This window comes from Monodon monoceros, unplaced genomic scaffold, assembly GCF_005190385.1.
Source record: "Monodon monoceros isolate NGI ecotype Baffin Bay Population unplaced genomic scaffold, NGI_Narwhal_1 Super_Scaffold_10, whole genome shotgun sequence".
Classification (NCBI taxonomy): Eukaryota; Metazoa; Chordata; class Mammalia; order Artiodactyla; family Monodontidae; genus Monodon; species Monodon monoceros.
In genome coordinates, this window is record NW_021703766.1 from 30,343,800 (window position 1) to 30,365,924 (window position 22,125).

The 22,125-nt window shown below is 38.9% G+C and overlaps 1 protein-coding gene across 1 annotated transcript in view; it reads right to left on the bottom strand.

Annotated features, from left to right (window-relative positions):
• The window catches only part of FTO (FTO alpha-ketoglutarate dependent dioxygenase), a 374,691-nt gene that overhangs the window by 226,585 nt on the left and 125,981 nt on the right, over window positions 1-22,125 (bottom strand). Inside the window, exon 4 of the mRNA XM_029209912.1 lies at window positions 20,046-20,189. Coding sequence (XP_029065745.1) covers window positions 20,046-20,189 — 144 coding nt within the window. The remainder of the gene's footprint in view (window positions 1-20,045; window positions 20,190-22,125) is intronic.

The following is a 22,125-nucleotide window of genomic DNA, read 5'->3' on the forward strand; positions in this document are numbered from 1 at the left end:
CTGGTGTGTATGCGAAATGGTACAGCCACTTTGGAAGACAGTTTGGCAGTTTCTTTCAAAATTAAACACACTCTTACCATCAGACCCAGCAACCGCACTGCTTGATATTCACCTAAATGAGCTGAAAATGTGTCCCCACAAAAACCTGGTGACAGCAGGGGAGACGGTGAGCAGCGATCAGATGCAGAATGTTTTAGAGGAAAATAATAGGACCTGCTAATGGATGGGTAAGTGAAGGGACGGAAAGAGTGAAATTAAGAGCAACTTTTGGTATTTTCACAGGAACAACAGATTGAAGATGAGTAAGTCACAAAACATTCGGACACTGTATGAACAAACAACACAAGATGCAATGAAAGGTGAGGATAAAAACAGCAGTCATACATTTGGAGTATTAAAAGCAAATGTAAAGACAAGGAAAGCTAATATAGAGGATCAAAACAGATCCAACCTCTGCTGACTTGGGTTCAGAAGTGTAGCTTATGGCCTGAAGAGGACTGAATGTCCATTCTCTTTCCCAGTTTGCTCTCTCTGAGGATTCTGGTTAAGGACACACCTGAGAATTTCTGGTAGATCTGAACTATTTTATCTAAAGGGGGATTCAAAGCCAAACAAACAAACAAAACAAAAACAAAAAGCAGGGGTTGGAGGAGTTTCCCCAGGCCCAGGCGCTCATAAAGGGTTGAAACAATTTCTAAGAAATACATAGATGCTGGGGACTTCCCTGATGGTCCAGCGGTTAAGACTCCACGCTTCCAATGCAGGGGGTGTGGGTTTGATCCCTGGTTGGGGAACTATGATCCCACATGCTGCATGGCACAGCCAAAAACAAAATAAAATTTAAAAAGGAGATCAAACAAACAAACAAAAGAAATACATAGATGCCATTCTCACCTACCCAAATAAAAGCCTTATCACTCCCAGGCTATTAACAGTAGGCTCTAAAGACATCATAAGGAGGAAAACAAATCATCTTAATGAACAGACCTGTTAAGTGCTTTTGTTCCACTGAGGGGCCACTAATCTGAGGCAGGCCAAGTCGCAAACACAACATTAGAAGTAATACTCCAAGGCTTGTACCTTTATTTAAATCCTTGGCAACTCTCTAATCAAACAACTCTTTTGAGATTGCTCCCAAATGTCTCTAATCCTTTATGACTTTTAGAAAGAACCCCGTAATTTTCATTGAAGAGCTTCTAATTTATCTAAAATTCTAAGTCTATGAAAGTGGCTCAAGGCTCATGGATTGTATATCTCACGTCTTAAAGGATACACTAAAGACATGCCCAGCTTTAAAGGCTAATGCTAAAAATTTTTAGAAAGAAAACACTAAAGAATGCCTGTTTTCCAGAGCTATCTCAGAATACAGCTAAAAACTGACTCTCTCCTCAACTGGAATCAGAGTTTGTAGAATTTATTGAACAAAACAAATGGAAAAGAAGCTCTTACTCTTTGCAGGCTAAATGCTGCGTGCTCTATCAGTGGGTGAGGGAGAACTCTGGACGTTCACTGTAGCATGAAATCTCATCTCATATATAAGAGACCACAGATGCAGTGGCATAATTGACGCTAGGGTGATCAATTCATGCCCAGGGCTTTCCTGGTTGTAACACTGAAGGCCCGAATCCTGAGATCCCCACTCTCACACCAGACAAACTGGGACAGTTGGTCACGCTAAGTTTAACCCAGCCCTTATTTCCCCGGTTCTGTTGTCCAGTGTGTCACCAGAGGCTACTGCATCCCCAAATTTCTTAAAGTAACAATCAGGAGCTTGCCTAAAGGCACTCCTGAGCTAAATAAGCCCAATGCTGAAATCCAATCTTCCCAGGTGCACACGATCACCGAAGCTTTTCATTCTTACTCACCTGTCCATTCTCATCCCTCAATCTTAATATTTATGACCTTATTTTTCCTATATGTGGGGACATCCATGACTGAGAACGTTTTCAGAATTTAATAGCCAACGAAAGGGGGGAGGGGACGCTTCCTGGCAAGATGACAGTAGAGACCCAGGCCTCTACCTACCCCATTCCTAGATTCCCAATGAGATGATCAATGAAGTAGTAAAAGAATTTAAGACTTCCTTCGGTGCTCAACGTTAGGGAAAGATTCTCAATACACCAGAAATTACAAGGAATTGTGCTGGATACAGTATAAGTGGAATGAGATGAAAGAAGGGCAGCACCCTAATGTAAATCAACTATATTTCAATTAAAAAAAAAAATACTGACGCCCTGGACCCACAACAGATTAGCTTCATCAGAATTTCTGGGGTTGGGTTTCCCCGGTGGCGCAGTGGATAGGAATCCACCTGCCAATGCAGGGGACATGGGCTCTAGCCCTGGTCCGGGAAGATCCCACATGCCGCAGAGCAACTAAGCCCGTGCGCCACAACTACTGTAGCCCATGCACCTAGAGACCGTGCTCTGCCACAAGAGAAGCCACCACAATGAGAAGCCCACGCACCTCAACGAAGAGTAGCCCCCGCTCTCCTCAACTAGAGAAAGCCCGCGTGCAGCAAAGAAGACCCAACGCAGCCAAAAAATAAATAAATAATAATAATTTAAAAACAGAATTTCTAGAGTTGAGGCCCAGGCACTGTATTCTTGAAAGTGCCCCACGGGATTCTCACGCAGAGGAGGGTTGAGGGGCACTGTTCCCGGGTAATCCCAGGCACTGTATTCTTGAAAGTGCCCCACGGGATTCTCATGCAGAGGAGGGTTGAGGGGCACTGTTCCTGGGTAATGCTGGCCAAAGCAGCTGCTCGTGTATCATTTGGGGACCCCAATTCAAGAGTACTCATTTGGCCCTCATTTATTTATCTGACATCCCTTTATGGCAGAAACTGTACTAAGTTCTGGAGATGCCGAGTTGAATGACATGATCTTGTCCGTAAGGATTTTACCATGAAACGAGTGAGGTGAAACTGGCTAAGTGTTAGAACAGAGCTGGGCATGGGACATAGTGGAGGAACAAAGGGGGACTTAAAAAAAAAAAAAAAAAAAAAAAAAAAAAGGGCAGCATCCTGATAAATATATCAAGCAGATCCTGAGAGCAATGCTCCCCCTCTAGCTCAGAAGGTGCAGAGCAGAAGGGCAGGAGAGGCTACAGGGCACCCAGAGGCTGTAGCCTCTGCAGGACAGTATTAAATGCACACCACCCACGGGACCCATAGACCCCCAGACGTGTTGCTGGTGCAAGTCATCACTTTGAGAAGAGAACCAGGCATTGTGGAGGTAAGAAACTGGAGCGAGCAGGTATGCCAGGAATGGTCCAAAAGCTGCCAGGGTTTGCTCATACTGTGAGCATCTATACCACCCAAAGACAGAAACAAGTCATTCAGTACACTCCAGTTCATCAACTCTCTCATCTGGCCCTGCAAAGATACATTTTCTTCCTCCTCCTTCAAGTGAAGGATTTGGTCGGGAACCTATACTAAGTTTTTCAGAACCAACCTTAACACCGACTTGCCTATCAGCCGGTGCTAGTCCTTTTTCTATAAGGAAAAACAGACAAGGAAAAATCACTAGACTCAGGCAAAAGTATTACAGTTCTAAGGAAAGGAACCAGTTTGACAGAAACTGACTCTTCCGAAAAAGTGTTACTCAAATGGACAGAAAAAAATTTTGTAAAATTCTCAATATTTCAAGAAGCCGCTTGATTCAAGAGGGCACTGCACCTGTGAAAATGGGGCAAGCAGCTGTGAGGATGGAACAGCATGAGATCAGGAAAGGTTGCTTGGAGTTGACTTGTTTTTAATACGTATGGCTTCATTTAAAATGATGATAGCTGGAGTGAACAACAGAAGGCGTGCTGCAGAAAAATCAAATTACCGAAGTAAATGAGAACCAAGAAATTCTCCCAGAACTCAGAGGGAAAACAAAAACTAGTGACAGAATAAATAAGACACGAGGGGCAGATTCTGGAAGCCAAAACAGATGTAACAGGAGTCTTAGGGAAGAAAGCAGAAAACAGAGAAATGAAAGAATAGTCAAAGAAATAACAGAAGAATATTTTCCAAAGTTGTGAAAAGGCCTGAGTCTGTACTACAAAATGGCTGACCAAATATATAAACATATTCTGTTCAAAAATTAAATATAAAATACTACAAATGTCCAAAGGAAAAAAACACAGTTTGCCACAATATAATCAATTTGAAGATGATCTCAGATATCTTCCTAACATCAAACATCAGAGGTCAAGGGGACAATATCTACAGAGTTTAAAGGTGGAAAGCTTGTTACTCAAGAATCCTATAGCCATTCAAGGAGATATGAATATGTGTAGGTATAGTAGTAAGTCACACTCATGTTATTTTCATCATTAAACTGGCAAAAATATTTTTAAATCGTAATGCCCAGTGTTGCCTAGGGTGAGATAAATAGGCTAGTAGAAGTAACTAATAACCATGTTTCATACATTGTAGGTAGAAAGGTAAACTGAAAACAATCTTTCTGATTAACCGTCTGACAGTACAATATGTACAGTCTTTACATATCGACACTCTCATCCTCACCAAGGTATCCCACTTCTGGTAACTTTTCCTAGAGAAATACTTACAGGTGCAGACAAAGATGTATATACAAAGATGTTCACAGGGCAATGTATATGATACCAAAGCACTGGAAATGAATGGCATGACAAAACTAGGGGATTACTATTTAAGCCATTTTTTAAAAATCACATTTTCAAAGAATATTTAATAGGGAAAAATGTTCAAGATAGAAAATTATTGGAAAAAACAAGAGGTAAAACATTATACCTAACATGATATTAATTTTCTAAAAAAAATAAATAAATAAACAAACATATATTCCCAAGTATAGGAAAAAATACTAGAATGAATTAGACCAAATAGTTATGAATGATGTTTTCTCTGTGTGGTGATATTATGATGTACTTTTGCTATCCAGTTTATACTTTCTTATAGTTTGTAAATTTTCTACAATGACCATCAATTCTAATTTTTCTTCATATTTAACATCTCTGAATTTGGAACACATCTTAAAATTGATAGCATCTTTGACTGGATGACATATATTATTACTTTTGTACCTAGCAATAAAAACTAGAACAGTAAGTATGATGATTTTTTAAAAATCCAAAGGGAAATGTTCAATGAAGAGATCCTCAGAAAAGAGAGATTCATTCCCCAAATAAAAATGACAGAACACTGCAGTCGGTGTGGGTGATAAGAGTTTTGGTTAGTTTTTTAAACCTTCCCCAATATAATTTTCCAGGGGACTAAAAACTCTTTCATAAAAACAGGTACAGAGGTGAAGATGACCTCAGGGTACACACCTTTCTCTCTCTTTTTTTTTTTTTTTTTTTTTGAAATTAACTTTTACGGAATGCTTGGTTTATAGTTAGGCTTCAAAGAGAATACATTCTTGAGGTTAATCATTCATTCTTGCTTTCTAAATAGGCAAAAAGAACTTTAATCCCACTTTGGGAAGGGCTGCCTTTACTCTTCCACGTGGCAACTCTTCCCAAGAGACAGGAGGGCAGAGGGGATTGTGGAAATGGAGAGATGAGAAGGAACAGAGGTTAGGATAACAGAAAATTTGAATGAAGTTTCTTCTCTCCCTAGTTTGTATACACAGCGCCATCACATCACCCTCTACTACAGTGAACTCTGGGCACCAGAACTTCCAAAATGAAGTTAATGAATGAAACAGAAGCAGCCACTTAAACCTCTAAGTTCTGTTCCTTCATATAGCTTTCGATTTCTCTCTTTAGTCACTCCTGTCTCACATCTGATTTTCCACTGACAACTGAGGAAGATAGCTATGGTTTCTGGTTAACACTTAGGGAGGAAAAAAAGACTGTTGTCTCCGGATACTCAGCAAGTTCCTATTCTGCACAAGGTACTAAGTGCTGTGTATAGTACAAGAATATATATAATACCGCTCTGAAAAAGCTTAGCTCTAGTAGATAAGACTTCTATATCAATTGCTACAGTCCAGAGGGGAAAGAGAGTTATGGCAAACACATTGAATAGTTGGTGCCCCTGACATTGTGGGTATTAAATTTTTTTAATGTCACCCCTAAATAGGTGAGTTACACATGTAAACTCACAAGGGGAAAACATGACAAGGTGGAAGGAACAGTATGAACAAATATAAGGAGAAAGGTTTGTGCCAGGATCAATTTTAGGATAAAGCCACTATAATGAACTGACCAAGGACTATAATTTACATCTTTTTAAAAATTTTAAATGGTTATTGGACCTAGAAGAATTATTCCACAGGAAGAGTTTAATGAATCTTCCATCATAGGGTATATAGTCTGGCCTTGAAATCTGTTGCAGGGACTGACTGATTCAGGAAAGTCAAATTCATTCCTGGTCTAGTCCTGGGTTCAATCCCTGGTCAGGGAACTAAGATCCCACAAGCTGCATGGCATGGCCAAAAAAATCATAAAATAAAATAGTTAATTGTAATAAAAATAAATAAATAAATTAAAAATTTTTAAAGGCTTCATTCATGGTCTTCATTCCTTCACTGCCTTTACAGAAGGGGCAAAGAGGGAATACAGGTTATGCAATCAAATTAAAAGCCTAAAGAATTCCTTCCCACAGCTCGTGCTTTTAGGAGTTATGTTATAGAGATAACATAATAGCCAAAGAGGGCATATGAAAACTGCCAGCCAAAGGGGAAAACTCCACCTACCCAACCCAGATGTAGAATTACGTCAATACAGTGTGACTGATTGAATGAACCATAGAGAATAAAAGGACCTCATAATTCATAGTAACACATCCATCCTCAGTTAAAAAAAAAAAACATTTTTGTTACCTTTGGTGGTTTTCTTATAAAAAAACGTGAAGGAGAATGTACAGATTGATCCAGGCACTGTGTCATTTTGGAAAATTCTGTGTTGCCACATGGTTATTTGGATTAGCCACAAGGAAGTAAAGCATGGGTCACTGAAGGAATACACTGTCATGGAAGATTCTAAAAGCTGTCTCTGGAGACCCCAGAGTATTAGATGAATGGCCATCTGTTTTGCAGAGGGTCTTCAAAACCCTTTCCAGCCAGGAGCTTTCAAGGATAGAATAAGTATTTCCTTTTGCCTGTATTGCCATGAATGAAGGGGAAAAAAGCCAATCCTTGGTTCGTTCATTTCACTCATTGATTCAATATTTATTAAAGAACCTACCATATTCAAAGTACTGTATTAGGTACTGTAGAAGGTACACATTTTCTGGAATCTAAAGTAGACAGAAGGCATTTTTAGAAAATTCCAAAAAAGACAAAAGACACAGGACCCAAGTAAAAATGGAATTTGCCAAGGAGTGCAATGAGAAGAAATCTCAATATGATAACTGTGCCAGGTGGGTTTGAAGAAGCCAGTGTTTATCAAAGCATTAAATAAGTAGTGTGACAAAACACCTAGTGGCACAGAGCTATCACTATGGCATGATTCTTCCAGCAGTAAGAATACAGAGAGGCAATGATGAATTCCCGGGGAAAGGGAGAGCTACACAAGAAAGTCATGGTTCAAATACAAAGCTAGCTAAAGAATGGAGCATGATTCCGAGCTTTTGATGAGGTATAAAATTTCGACCTGACATTTGCAACGTGTCCTCTCATCTGACAGAGGTTTAATAATTACAGTGGATGACAACTTCTATGTATGCAACCAGTCACTCCATTTGGCTCTACAGTTAATAACACACACATTAGCACTGTGAGGTACTGGCTTTCAAAGTTCAGAATCCATATACAAAGGAAGCATGGTCGTCTCATCAAAATTACAGATCAGTACGTAATCGTTATGAACTTCAAAAATGTGAAAGTAATGTTACGACTGAAATACCAGAAGTCAAGAGAGAGCATCTGTATCTTGGTACAAAGGTAATCAATTAACAGAAAAAACCCTAAAACGTTAACTAACAAAAGTTAGCAAGAGTAAGAAAGAGTATAAGAGAGCCGATTCCACATTTCTCTTCATGAAAAAACTGATAGTCCTTAAAGTTGCTGGATGAAAAACCTGAAGTATTAAGCATATTTTATGAGTTAAGAGGGAGAGAATCACTAAAAGAATAAAATGCAAATACAGTGAAAAGTAGTTACTTCTAAGAAATGGAACTTAGGGGTAGATGGCAAAGAGTTTTTCGCTTTACATTTTAGATCAACCTCCACTGTTTGAATTTTTATTTCCTAGTATATGTATTATTTTTAATATACTACTAACAATAATATGAATGAGGTACTGACAGGAAAGATCTCCAGGACATATTAAGTTAAAAAAAAAGCAAGTATTCTAGTAATATACCTATACATACTCACACACACACACACACACACACACACACACGTATGAAGTCCCATTTGTGTTATTTTAAAAAAGCAGCAGTAACATAGATGTAAATATTTTAAGATTACTATACTTATGTTAAGGCTTACAAAAGGACCAGATAGAGGAAGGTGAAAGAGTAGTTCCACATTTTATTCTATACACTTCCATATTGTTTGAACCTAAGAATATATGTGCAGAATATATGTGCATTCATCTATTAATCGTTCAATTAATATTATTTTTTCCACACTTTTAACGAAAAAAGATTCCATGACTATATAATTAGTAGAGCTAGCCAAGTGGAAGAAAGAACAGCTTTGGTCTCAGAAAAACCTGGATTCAAACACAAGCTTCACTAGGTATGTCACCTTGAACAAGTGGTTTTACCTCTCTGAGCCTCAATTTCCTTTTTTAAAGAAGTCTTCATGGAACTGTAATCCACATACCAAACAACTCACTGCCTGCTAGTGTGTTCACAGGACTGGGCAACCACAACAGACTAATTTCAGAGTATTTTCATACCCCTGAAAGAAACCAGGTACCCATAAGCAGTCAATCCCCATCGATTTTCTTTGCTGGGAAAAAAAATGGGGCTCAGAAGGGGATAACTACCTACATGACAGGCTTGTTACGAGAAATAAATGAAATATATCAAAGCCTCCAGCACAGTGCCTGACCCTCAGTAGGTACTCATCACATGCGCTTCAAGTAAAGTTCACAACATAAATACTACAGAAATAAGCAAAAAGACTGGATATGATAAGAAAGTGTAAGAGAGGCAAATCCTTCCAAGTGCCTAGGAACACACTCAGGTTCCTATCCTCAGAGCCTATGACACCAGCTATGCCCTCTCCCTAATTCAACTGAATACCAAAATATCCGGTATCAAGTCAAAAAAGCCCAAGTTTGAAAACGTCAGCCTTTAGCGGCATATTCTAGAGCGAAAGTTTCAGAAGAGACACATCCTCAACCCTGTAAAACGTGAACAGCAAGAAGCAAATACTGCAGTTGCTGAGCAGGGAAGGAGAACACAGTAAGTTCACGTTGGACAAGCGGTTGAAACCATACTGTCATGTTCCTACTTTTCAAAGCGAAAATAAACATGGCACATGCTCATCTGGCTGTTCAAGCACTTTCCACTTAAATGGCAATTCCTCAAGCCTACTGACTGCAGCCTGAAGTTATAATTTATTACTGTTTCTGTATGATTCCCGTGCCTCGGCAGAAAGCAGAACGTAGCACCTACGGTTTCAAGGCCCGTGAGAGGTAATAAAGTATAATTATTCAGAATTTATGATTACGCCATATATTAGAGGTACTTTTTACTTCAGTTGGTCAGTCAGAGGTTGGAGGAGCAAGGGAATGGGGTCAGAGGAAGAAATAACAAAAGCCTTTTCCTTTGAATAAAAGGTCTAAATCAGGGCAGGATTGAGGGACACCTGGAGGATTTACAAAGATACTATGGTCTGCAAGCGAAGTCCCAGAGGAGCCCCAGGTAAACTCCTGGAGGCCTCTCTTCTTCCTGCTCACAGAGCTACGGGCTCCAACTCGAGGGCTCGGGTTGGCTCCAGAAATAGAAGCGTGGCATGTTTTCAGGTTATACCACATCAAACATTCACAGTGCGCTGGGACTTGCTGCTCTAAGACATAGGTATTTCAGAGAAGGTGAACCTCATCTAGAAAAATCCACGGGCCAGGCTCTGTAAATAAACCTGGCCCCCACCAGTCTTCATAATGAGTCGCCATGTTCAAGTCGTAGTTTACAAAGCACTTTCCCATATACTTTCTGATTTGGCCTCACAATGACCCTGGGAAGCAAGTATCGTGAAGCACTAGTTTTGCAGTGGCGGCAGAGGTTCAGAGGGGAACTAACAATGCACAGCCGATGGACAAGAGGGGAGTCTGGAACCTGGTCACCTGATGGGAAATGGCCTTTCCATTATTCTACCCTGAACTGCTGGTGAGGGAATGCCAACCCAAAAAAGAAATACTGTGCATTTCAATTTATATTGCTGTTTTCTTTTTTTGCCATGGAATTTTTACTTGGCAACTAAAGCTTTGAAATAGCTGATGGGTATAGTAATGACACATATGTGAAAATGAGATGTAGTTGGATTTAAGGAAACGAAAGTAAAGAGAGGAGATTGACAGAGTCTTGAAGAGTGACATGTAAAAAATAACAACAAGGGGAGGGGGCATTGCCCAAAATGTTTACCTAGCACTCACCTTTGTCCTGCACCATCCCACCTCCACACTCAGCTCCTGGTTAATGAACATAATTTGGCTGATGTCCCTTGAACTGTATAATTTGTTCCACAAAAAAACAAACCCGCAGTTTGTCTCCAAGCCACCTTTAAGTCCCTAACTCCCTGGTTGCATTCAGTCTATGGAAAACATCTGTGGCAAAGTAAATCATCCTACTCTGAGAAAAACCAGAGTGTGTTTTTTTTCCTTCTCTAAGTGTGTTTTGAAGTCCTGGTTGGAAAATTAGTGAAAATTGTAAATCTGTTTGCAAATCTGGTCATGTCTAACTCTGAGATTAGGGCAAAGATTCCAATTTAAAAGTAAAACCGTGACAACCCCAGTTAAGCGTGTCCTCAGGCACTGCAAGCAGGGCCTTCACTCAATTCCACAGGCAGTGGATTTATTACAGGCACCCGACACATTCCCCATCAGACACCCCTGGAGTATTTACTTGAGACAGCAGGGTTCAGTCTGCACTTCCTCTGCAGACCAATATATTATTATAAATTGAGCTAAACTGTTTCCTTTTCATAAGTGCTATGAAGTTCAGATTTCAGATATCAGCACAGGGCTGAGGTCCCTCCACAAGGCTCTTTATAGTATTTGCCTTTTAAAAAGTAAAGAGAAAAGGTAGCTTTCGACCATGGTTGCTTTTATCTTTGTCTTGTTTTGGCTAAGAGGAGGTGTGGGAAAATTCATTTTAGAAATCAAACATGACATCTTAATAAGAAAATAGATTCTAAATACAAACTTTGGGTACAGTGGGCTATGCTTGGCCCAGTTCAGTAGGTTATCAGTTATTTAACCTATATCTGAGGGCAGGAGTTGGGAAACCAGGACTAGATAGTGTGTCTTGGATATCAGCTCCTATAAAATAATAACACACTTCTTCTGTTTATCACCTACAACAGGAAAAGGGAACCAGTGTATATTTTAAAATGTATATTCATTATAATATATAAGTCAAAGGACAACATAATTATTTAATATTTTCATTTTTAATGTTTTTCTGAGCCAAGAAAAACATAACTTTAAAAAGAAATGCAAAGCTGCTACGAAGTGAAAGAGTGGCATGGACATACATACACTACCAAATGTAAAACAGATAGCTAGTGGGAAGCAGCCTCATAGCACAGGGAGATCAGCTTGGTGCTTTGTGACCACCTAGAGGGGTGGGATAGGGAGGGAGGGTGGGCGGGAGACGTAAAAGGGAGGGGATATGGGGATATAGTATGCATATAGCTGATTCACTTTGTTATACAGCAGGAACTAACACACCATTGTAAAACAATTATACTCCAATAAAGATGTTAAAAAAATTTTTTTAATTAAAAAAATTTTTTTAAAAAAGGAAATGGAAAAGAAAGAAGCAAACACACCACCACTGTCACCTTCTTTTCTGCCCTTCTGAACAACTTAGGCATCACGCTGAGGGAGGCGGAGGAAGGCACAGAAGCCCAGAGCAGGGGGCAGCGCTGCAGTGGGGTGAGGAGGGACTCCAGGTGGTGGGGAGGGGATGGCCTGACACAGGTGTCAGAGCCCAAGTGGGCTAAAGTGACAAGTTCCAATCCACGCCTCTTACCTGCTGTGTAACCACGGCTAAGTAACGACATGGATCTAACCTTAAATTTTTCTTTCTCAATATAGCTAACATCTACTTCTCAGGGTTACTGAGAAGATTCCAAGAAGGTCTGACTTGTCATTAGTCCCCAATAAACATAGCTGTTATTCATATATTGTTATTCCAGATACGTATATATGCACACGTAGGAAAAAGACTGAAAAGGAATGTACTAAAGTAGGCATAAACCTGATTTTTATATCCCTTCATTTTATACTTTTCAGAGTTTCTTTTCTCCACAATGACATGTATTACTTTTTCAATCAGAAGAGAACACATGAGATGTTATTAAATAAATAGAAAGTAGCTGAGCCTTTACCATGTGTATTTACTACTTTTGTATACAGAAAATTAATAAAGCTATTAAAAATAGCACCCTTCTGACTCTCACTGCCTTTAAAAGGTGCAAAATAGTCATAGAAACTCCAACAGAGTATCCAAAAGGAAAGTGGTTTACTGGCTGAAACTATCACCCATTTATACTCACGGTAAATATCCACATCGGGTGGTCTATTAAAAAATGAATTAATAATCTGTTCTACCTACAAATAATGCTCAAAACAATGGGGTAAAGACTTCAGAATAGAAACTCAGACGCTGAGGCAAGCAGGGGAGGGGCAGGCAAAGAGATGACCTTAACCCTAAAAGCGTTCCCACCTAGAGATTTCAGTGAATTGGGATCCAATCTAAACGGTCCCTTTTAGAGCAAGAAAAGCACCATATATGAAACCTGCAACCCACACTGGTCCCAGTTCTGCCTCACATGAAGTGAGTGACTTTCGGCAAATTAAGAAAGAACAGAACAATCCCTGCCCCCCCCCCCCCCCCCCCCCCCCCCCCCGCCACCACGGGCAAGGCTGTTTGGAGACTGAATGAAATTGCTTATGTGAAATTGATCTGTAAACTGGAAAGCAACATGCAAATGGAAGGCAAGAGATTTAGGGTTTACTTAGATCAGTGTGTAACAAACTCAGGACTCATCCATGAGAAGAATTGAAGAATTTACCACTGAATCGTACCAGGAGAAAGTAATTCCCTACGTAATGATCTTCCAATCTCCCTGCTGACATGAAGGACAAAGTCCAAGACTGGTACCATGATCCAGTTAACACCTCTTCATAACAGTTACTAAGGACAGAACAGGACTGAGGCTCAGGACCTGCAGCAAACAAAAGCGGTGGGCACTTAATTCTGTTTTACTTTCTTTCTATAAACTCTCTTCTTTTTTTAACAACACTTCTAATTATGTCAAGTGATACTGGTTTTCCATTTAAGATAGTGATATAAAATCTCCCCCACAAAATTTATTTTGACGAAAGAAAAAAAACTGAGTTAATCTAGAGAGAAATGTTACATAAGTAATAATAACATGGGTAGCACATGGATATGGCAAAAACCATGAAGCTGATGTGCGAATGACTGAAATTTGGAAAACACTTAATGACGAAATGTCCGAAAAGGCCACTCCAAACTCATAATTCCTAGAAGGCAAGGACCAAGTTTTCTCCATCTCCAGTACTCCAGAACCTTATGCAGCACACAGAAACACTCCATAAATTGGGAGATAATTCTTATTATAAATACTCGGTTTGAGCCTTGGTGCTTCCTGGCTCTAAAACCAAACACATGAGTAGACTCCCCCAGGCAGGTAAGAGTGAGAGCAACCCTAAATAATCAGGAGATCAGAGCCAAGGACAGAATAAACCCTGAGAAGCTGTTGGAGGAAAAAAGGATACTGTTTGCACACTGTGTGTCAGAAAACAAAGAGAAAGTCTAAAAATAAAACAAAAAACTTAGAGCAAAGAAACAAAAAGCAAAGCTCCACAAACTCCACAGCTTCAGTTAGCCTGACCACAGCTGAATTACTGCTTCCCAAAGAACTAAATGAGGGAAATGAGGGAAACTCAGTTGGGGTGGGGGGTGAGGGGTGGGAGGGAAGCTGTGTTGTCAGGTCAGCTATTTTTGAGAAGAACCTAAATTCAAAACTAGAAAAAACTTTCACTAAAAACCTATATAGATAGGGAAATATTTTTAAAACTTCACACTGATAAGTTGACTTAGATGATTTAGTAGCACTGATGAAAAATCTTGAAAACTGTTTAGCATATTTGGGGAACTCCATGAACACTGGGAATGAAAAGAAAAGCAATTCTAAAAATTAGCAGTATCGGAGAGATTGGTTCAAGATGGTGGAGTAGAAGGACGTGCTCTCACTCCCTCCTGTGAAAGCACCAGAATCACAACTAATTGCTGAACAATCATCGACAGGAAGACACTGGAACTCACCAAAAAGATACCCCACATCCAAAGACAAAGGAGAAGCCACAATGAGACGGTAGGAGGGGCGCAATCACAATAAAATCAAATCCCACAACTGCTGGGTGGGTGACTCACAGACTGGAGAACACTTATACCACAGAAGTCCACCCACTGGAGTGAAGGTTCTGAGCCCCACGCCAGGCTTCCCAACCTGGAGGTAGGAAAATGGGAGGAGGAATTCCCAGAGAATCAGACTTTAAAAGATAGCAGGATTTGATTTCAGGACTTCGACAGAACTGGGAGAGACAGAAACTCCACTCTTGGAGGGCACACACAAAGTAGTGTGCACATCAGGACCCAGTGGAAGGAGCAGTGACCCCACAGGAGACTGAACCAGAACTACCTACTAGTGTTGGAGGGTCTCCTGCAGAGGCAGGGGGTGGCTGTGGCTCACAATGGGGACAAGGACACTGGCAGCAGAAGTTCTGGGAAGTACTCCTTGGCGTGAGCCCTCCTGGAGTCCACCATTAGCCCCACCAAAAAGCCTGAAGCCTCCAGTACTGGGTCGCCTCAGGCCAAACAACCAACAGGGAGGGAACTCAGCCCCACCCATCAGCAGACAAGCAGATTAAAGTTTTACTGAGCTCTGCCCACCAGAGCAACACCCAGCTCTACCCACCACCAGTCCCTCCCATCAGGAAGCTTGTACAAGACTCTTAGATAGCCTCATCCACCAGAGAGCAGCCAGCAGAAGCAAGAAGAACTACAATCCTTCAGCCTGTGGAATGAAAACCACATTCACAGAAAGACAGACAAAATGAAAAGGCAGAGGACTATGTACCAGATGAAGGAAGAAGATAAAGTCCCAGAAAAACAACTAAATGAACTGGAGATAGGCAACCTTCCAGAAAAAGAATTCAGAATAATGATAGTGAAGATGATCCAGGACCTCGGAAAAAGAATGGAGGCAAAGATCAAGACCATGCAAGAAATGTTTAACAAACACCTAGAACAATTAAAGAACAAACAAAGAGATGAACAATACAATAACTGAAATGAAAAATACACTAGACGGAATCAACAGCAGAATAACTGAGGCAGAAGAATGGATAAGTGACCTGGAACACAGAACAGCGGAATTCACTGCCATGGAACAGGATAAAGAAAAAAGAATGAAAAGAAATGAGGACAGTTTAAGAGACCTCTGGGACAACATTAAACGTACCAACATTCGCATGATAGAGTCCCAGAAAGAGAAGAGAGAGAGAAAGGACCTGAGGAGATATTTGAAGAGATTATAGTCGAAAACTTCCCTAACATGGGAAAGGAAACAGCCACCCAAGTCCAGGAAGTGCAGAGAGTCCCAGGCAGGATAAACCCAAGGAGAAACACACTGAAACACATAGTAACCACCTTGATAAAAATTAAAGACAAAGAAAAATTATTAAAAGCAACAAGGGAAAAACGACAAGTAAAATACAAGGGAACTCCCATAAGGTTAACAGCTGATTTCTCAGCAGAAACTCTAAAAGCCAGAAGGGAGTGGCACGACATATTTAAAGTGAGGAAAGGGAAGAACCTACAACCAAGATTACTCTACCTGGCAAGGATCTCATTCAGATTCAACAGAGAAATCAAAAGCTTTACAGACAAGCAAAAGATAAGAGAATACAACACCACCAAAGCAGCTCTACAACAAATGCTAAAGCAACTTCTCTAAGTGGGAAACACAAGAGAAGAAAAGGACCTACAAAAACAAACCCAAAACAATTAAGAAAATGGTAATAGGCACATACATATCGATAATTACCTTAAACGTGAATGGATTAAATGCTCCAACCAAAAAACACAGGTTCACTGAATGGATACAAAAACAATACCCATATATATGCTGTCTACAAGAGACCCACTTCAGACATAGGGACACATACAGACTGAAAGTGAGGGGATGGAAAAAGATATTCCATGCAAATGGAAACCAAAAGAAAGCTGGAGTAGCAATACTCATATCAGATAAAACAGACTTTATTAAAATAAAGAATGTTACAAGAGACAAGGAAGGACAATACATAATGACCAAGGGATCAATCCAAGAAGAAGATATCACAATTATAAATATATATGCACCTAACATAGGAGCACCTCAATACATAAGGAAAATGCTAATGGCTATAAAAGAGGAAATCAACAGTAACACAGTAATAGTGGGGGGCTTTAACACCTCACTTACACCAATGGACAGATCATCCAGACAGAAAATTAATAAGGAAACACACACTTTAAATGACACAACAGACCAGATAGATTTAATTGATATTTATAGGACATTCCACCCAAAAACAGCAGATTACACTTTCTTCTCAAGTGCACACGGAACATTCTCCAGAAGAGATCACACCTTGCGTCATAAATCAAGCCTCGGTAAATTTAAGAAAACTGAAATCATATCAAGCATCTTTTCCAACCACAATACTATAAGATTAGAAATCAATTACAGGGAAAAAAATGTAAAAAACACAAACACATGCAGACTAAACAATACGTTACTAAATAACCAAGAGATCACTGAAGAAATCAAAGAAGAAATCAAAAAATACCTACAGATAAATGACAATGAAAACTCGACGATCCATAACCTATGGGATGCAGCAAAAGCAGACCTAAGAGGGAAGTTTATAGCAATACAATCCTACCTCAAGAAACAAGAAAAATCTCAAATAAACAATCTAACCTTACACCTAAAGGAACTAGAGAAAGAAGAACAAACAAAACCCAAAGTTAGCAGAAGGAAAGAAATTATAAAGATCAGAGCAGAAATAAATGAAATAGAAACAAAGAAAACAATAGCAAAGATCAATAAAACTAAAAGCTGGTTCTTTGAGAAGATAAACAAAATTGATAAACCTTTAGCCAGACTCATCAAGAAAAAGAGAACCCTCCCAAACTCATTTTATGAGGCCACCATCACCCTGATACCAAAACCAGACAAAGATACTATAAAAAAAGAAAATTACAGACCAATATCACTGATGAATATAGATGCAAAAACCTCAACAAAATACTAGCAAACAGAATCCAACAACACATTAAAAGGATCATACACCATGATCAAGTGGGATTTATCCCAGGGATGCAAGGATTCTTCAATATATGCAAATCAATCAATGTAATACACCATGTCAACAACTGAAGGATAAAAACCATATGATCATCTCAACAGATGCAGAAAAAGCTTTTGACAAAATTTAACATCCATTTATGATAAAAACTATCCAGAAAGTGGGTATAGAGGGAACCTACCTCAACATAATAAAGGCCATATATGACAAACCCACAGCAAACATCATTCTCAATGGTGAAAAACTGAAAGCATTTCCTCTAAGATCAGGAAGAAGACAAGGATGTCCACTCTCACCACTATTATTCAACATAGTTTTGGAAGTCCTAGCCACAGCAATCAGAGAAGAAAAAGAAATAAAATGAATCCAGTTGGAAAAGAAGAAGTTAAACTGTCACTGCTGATGACATGATATTATACATAGAGAATCCTAAAGATGCCACTAGAAAACTACTAGAGCTTATCAATGAATCTGGTAAAGTTGCAGGATACAAATTTAATGCACAGAAATCTCTGGCATTCCTATACACTAACAACACAAGATCAGAAAGAGAAATTAAGGAAACAATCCCATTTACCACTGCAACAAAAAGAATAAAATACCTAGGAATAAACCTACCTAAGGAGGTAAAAGACCTGTACTCAGAAAACTATAAGACACTGGTGAAAGATATCAAAGATGACACAAACAGACGGAGAGATATACGATGTCCTTGGATTGGAAGAATCAATACTGTGAAAATGACTGTACTACCCAAAGCAATTTACAGATTCAGTGCAATCCCTATCAAATTACCAATGGCATTTTTTACAGAACTAGAACAAAAAAATCTTAAAATTCGTATGGAGACACAAAAGACCCCGAATAGCCAAAGCAGTCTTGAGGGGAAAAAACGGAGCTGGAGGAATCACACTCCCTGACTTCAGACTATACTACAAAGCTACAGTAATCAAGACAATATGGGACTGGCACAGAAACAGAAATATAAATCAATGGAACAGTATAGAAAGCCCAGAGGTAAACCCACGCTCCTATGGTCAACTATTCTATGACAAAGGAGGCAAGGATATACAATGGAGAAAAGACGGTCTCTTCAATAAGTGGTGCTGGGAAAACTGGACAGCTACATGTAAAAGAATGAAATTAGAACACTCCCTAACACCTTACACAAAAATAAACTCAAGAAGGATTAAAGACTTAAATGTAAGACCAGACACTATAAAACTCTTAGAGGAAAACATAGGAAGAACACTCTTTGACATAAATCACAGCAAGATCTTTTTTGATCCACCTCCTAGAGTAATGGAAATAAAAACAAAAATAAACAAATGGGTCCTAATGAAACTTAAAAGCTTTTGCACAGCAAAGGAGACTATAAACAAGATGAAAAAACAACTCTCAGAATGGGAGAAAATATGTGCAACTGAATCAATGGACAAAGGATTAATCTCCAAAATGTATAAACAGCTCATGCAGCTCAATATTAAAGAAACAAACAACCCAATCAGAAAATGGGCAGAAGACCTAAATAGACATTTCTCCAAAGGAGACATACAGATGGCCAAGACATACATGAAAAGCTGCTCAACATCACGAATTATTAGAGAAATGCAAATCAAAACTACAATGAGGTATCACCTCACACCAGTTAGAATGGGCATCATCAGAAAATCTACAAACGACAAATGCTGGAGAGGATGTGGAGAAAAGGAATCCCTCTCGCACTGTTGATGGGAATGTAAATTGATACAACCACTACGGAGAACAGTATGGAGGTCCTTAAAAAACTAAAATAGAATTACCATACGACCCAGCAATCCCACTCCTGGGCATATAGCCTGAGAAAACCATAATTCAAAGAGACACATGCACCCCAATGTTCATTGCAGCAGTATTTCCAATAGCCAGGTCATGGAAGCAACCTAAATGCCCATCGACAGACGAATGGATAAAGAAGATGTGGTACATATATACAATGGAGTATTACTCAGCCATAAAAGGGAACGAAATTGGGTCATTTGTAGAGACGTGGATGGATCTAGAGACTGTCCTACAGAGTGAAGTAAGTCAGAGAAAGAAAAACAAATATCGTATATTAATGCATATATGTGGAATCTAGAAAAATGGTACAGATGAACCGGTTTGCAAGGCAGAAATAGAGACACAGATGTAGAGAAGAAACGTATGGACACCAAGGGGGGAAAGCGACGGGGTGGTGGTGGTGGTGGAGAACTGGGAGATCAGGATTGACATATATACACTAATATGTATAGAATAGATAACTAATAAGAACGTGTTGTATAAAAAATAAAATAAAATTGAAAAAGATGAAAATAAAAATTAGCAGTATCTTTTAAGAAAACCTAGTCACATGTAGATGTTTTATTATCACTATAAAAAACCTGAAGTTTATTTCAAAAGACATATGCAAAATATGTACCCAATAACCTAAAACCTAGACACTAGAGCATCAGTATAGCTTTGATCCTCCCAATTACCAAGCATAAAGTAGCAGTCTCCTTGGTGAAGGGGTATCGCCAAACCAGGTGTCTCTATGTCCCATGAGATCTTAAAACCAACGTGCCAAATATCAGGATCTCTGCCTTCGAGTTGAGGGTCATCCTCACTTTCCTCTTCAGGGTCTGTCAAAAGGGGAGAGAGTTGTCAGAATGGAAATGTTTCATCTAAAGTTCTGGGTTTCATAACAGTTACCTTAGGAATAACTGAGGTTTTAATAAAATATGGATAAGTGAACTATATACTCTTTTTACGTCATATTTTTTTAAAAAACACATTCTTTAGAATATTGTTAACATGTCATTTATTTTTTAATCCAAAAAATCTGAAAATGGTGAGGAAATAACCACACATACCAAAGAAAATGAAAGAAGATTATTTTGTTCAATTCCATGTAACTAAATTAGAAAACCTGGATAGGTTTTTAGGAAAACATTAATGACCAAAATTGACCCCAGAAGAGGTAGAAAAGCTAAAAAAAAGCCAAAGAAGGTATAGGGGTAGTTGTCAAAGAACACAGGAGTAGAGAGCTGCAAAGGAGAATTCTATCAAAAAATTAAGAAGTGGGTAATTTCAATCCACTGTAAATTGTTCAAGAGCACAGAAAAAGAAAAGTGTTCAAATTCTTTTCATAAAGACAAAATACGTATCAAACTCCAAAGCAAGCACACGCATGTGTGTGCGCACACACACACACACACACACACCAGCCTCACGTCTGAAAATCAATGCATATTTCTTAAATACAGTACAGATGGTCCCCAACTTAACGATTTTTCAACTTTACAATGGTGTGAAAGCAACATTCATTCAGTCAAAACCATACTTCGAATTTTGAATTTCATCCTATCCCAGGCTAGCGACATGCAGAACAATACTCTCTTGTGATGTTGGGCACAGGCAGCTCCAAGTCAGCCACGTGATCAGAAGGGTGGAGAACTAATACATTTACAACCATTCTGTACCCATACAACCATTCTCATTTTCACTTTCAGTACAATATTCAATAAGTTACATGAGATATTCAATACTCTGTTACAATATACTTTGTGTCTGATGATTTTGCTCAGCTGTGGGCTAATGTAAGTGTTCTGAGCAGGTTTAAGGCAGGCTAGGCTAAGCTATGATGTTCGGTAGGTTAGGTGTATTAAATGCAGCTGTGACTTATATTTTCAACTTACAATGGGCTTATTGGGAGATAACCCCAGTAGGTCATGGAAGATCTATATAAGAAAACAGAATCCAAATCCAGCAGCATATTAAAAGGATAACTTTCCATGACCAAGTAGAACTTATTCCATGAGTACAAGGATAGTTCAATATGCAAAAGTCTATACTTAAAATTCATCATACTCATAGATGAAAACAAACAAACAACAGATATATGAGTCACCAGAATTACACAAATGTATGTGACAAAATATATCCTTTCGCGGTAAAAACCTCAATAAGATAGCAATGGGTGGCTAGTTCCTTAACATGATACAATACAGATCTATCTCAATCCCAAAGCCAGCATATTTTAATAGGGAAACATTAGAAACAGTCCCAAAGTTAAGACAATGCCCTTTATCACAACAATGACTCACTTAAACAAATGTAAAGACATATTATGTTCCTGGGAAATAAGACGAAACATCATGGAAATGCCGGTTCTCCCTAAATCACCTATAAATTTGACACAAACACAACAAAGATACCAACAGGATTGATGTTTTAGGTGTGTTGGGCAGGTCACTAGACAAGCTGATTCTCTAATTCACATAGAAATATAAACAAGTAAGCACAGACATGGAATTTTTTTTTTAACTATACAAAGAGCTCCTACACATCAATAAGATAAAGATCAATTATCACATAGAAAAATGGGCAAAAGTTATAACAACAGAACACATAAAATGAAATGAGTTTGTAAACATATAAAATGATGTTCAAACTTATTTATGTAAGAGAAATACAAAGCCATAATAGATATTTTTCACCTATCAGATCACAAAAAAATCAAGCACTTTGATAAAATATGGTGTTAGTCAGAGTGCAGCAAAATGGCACATTCATATT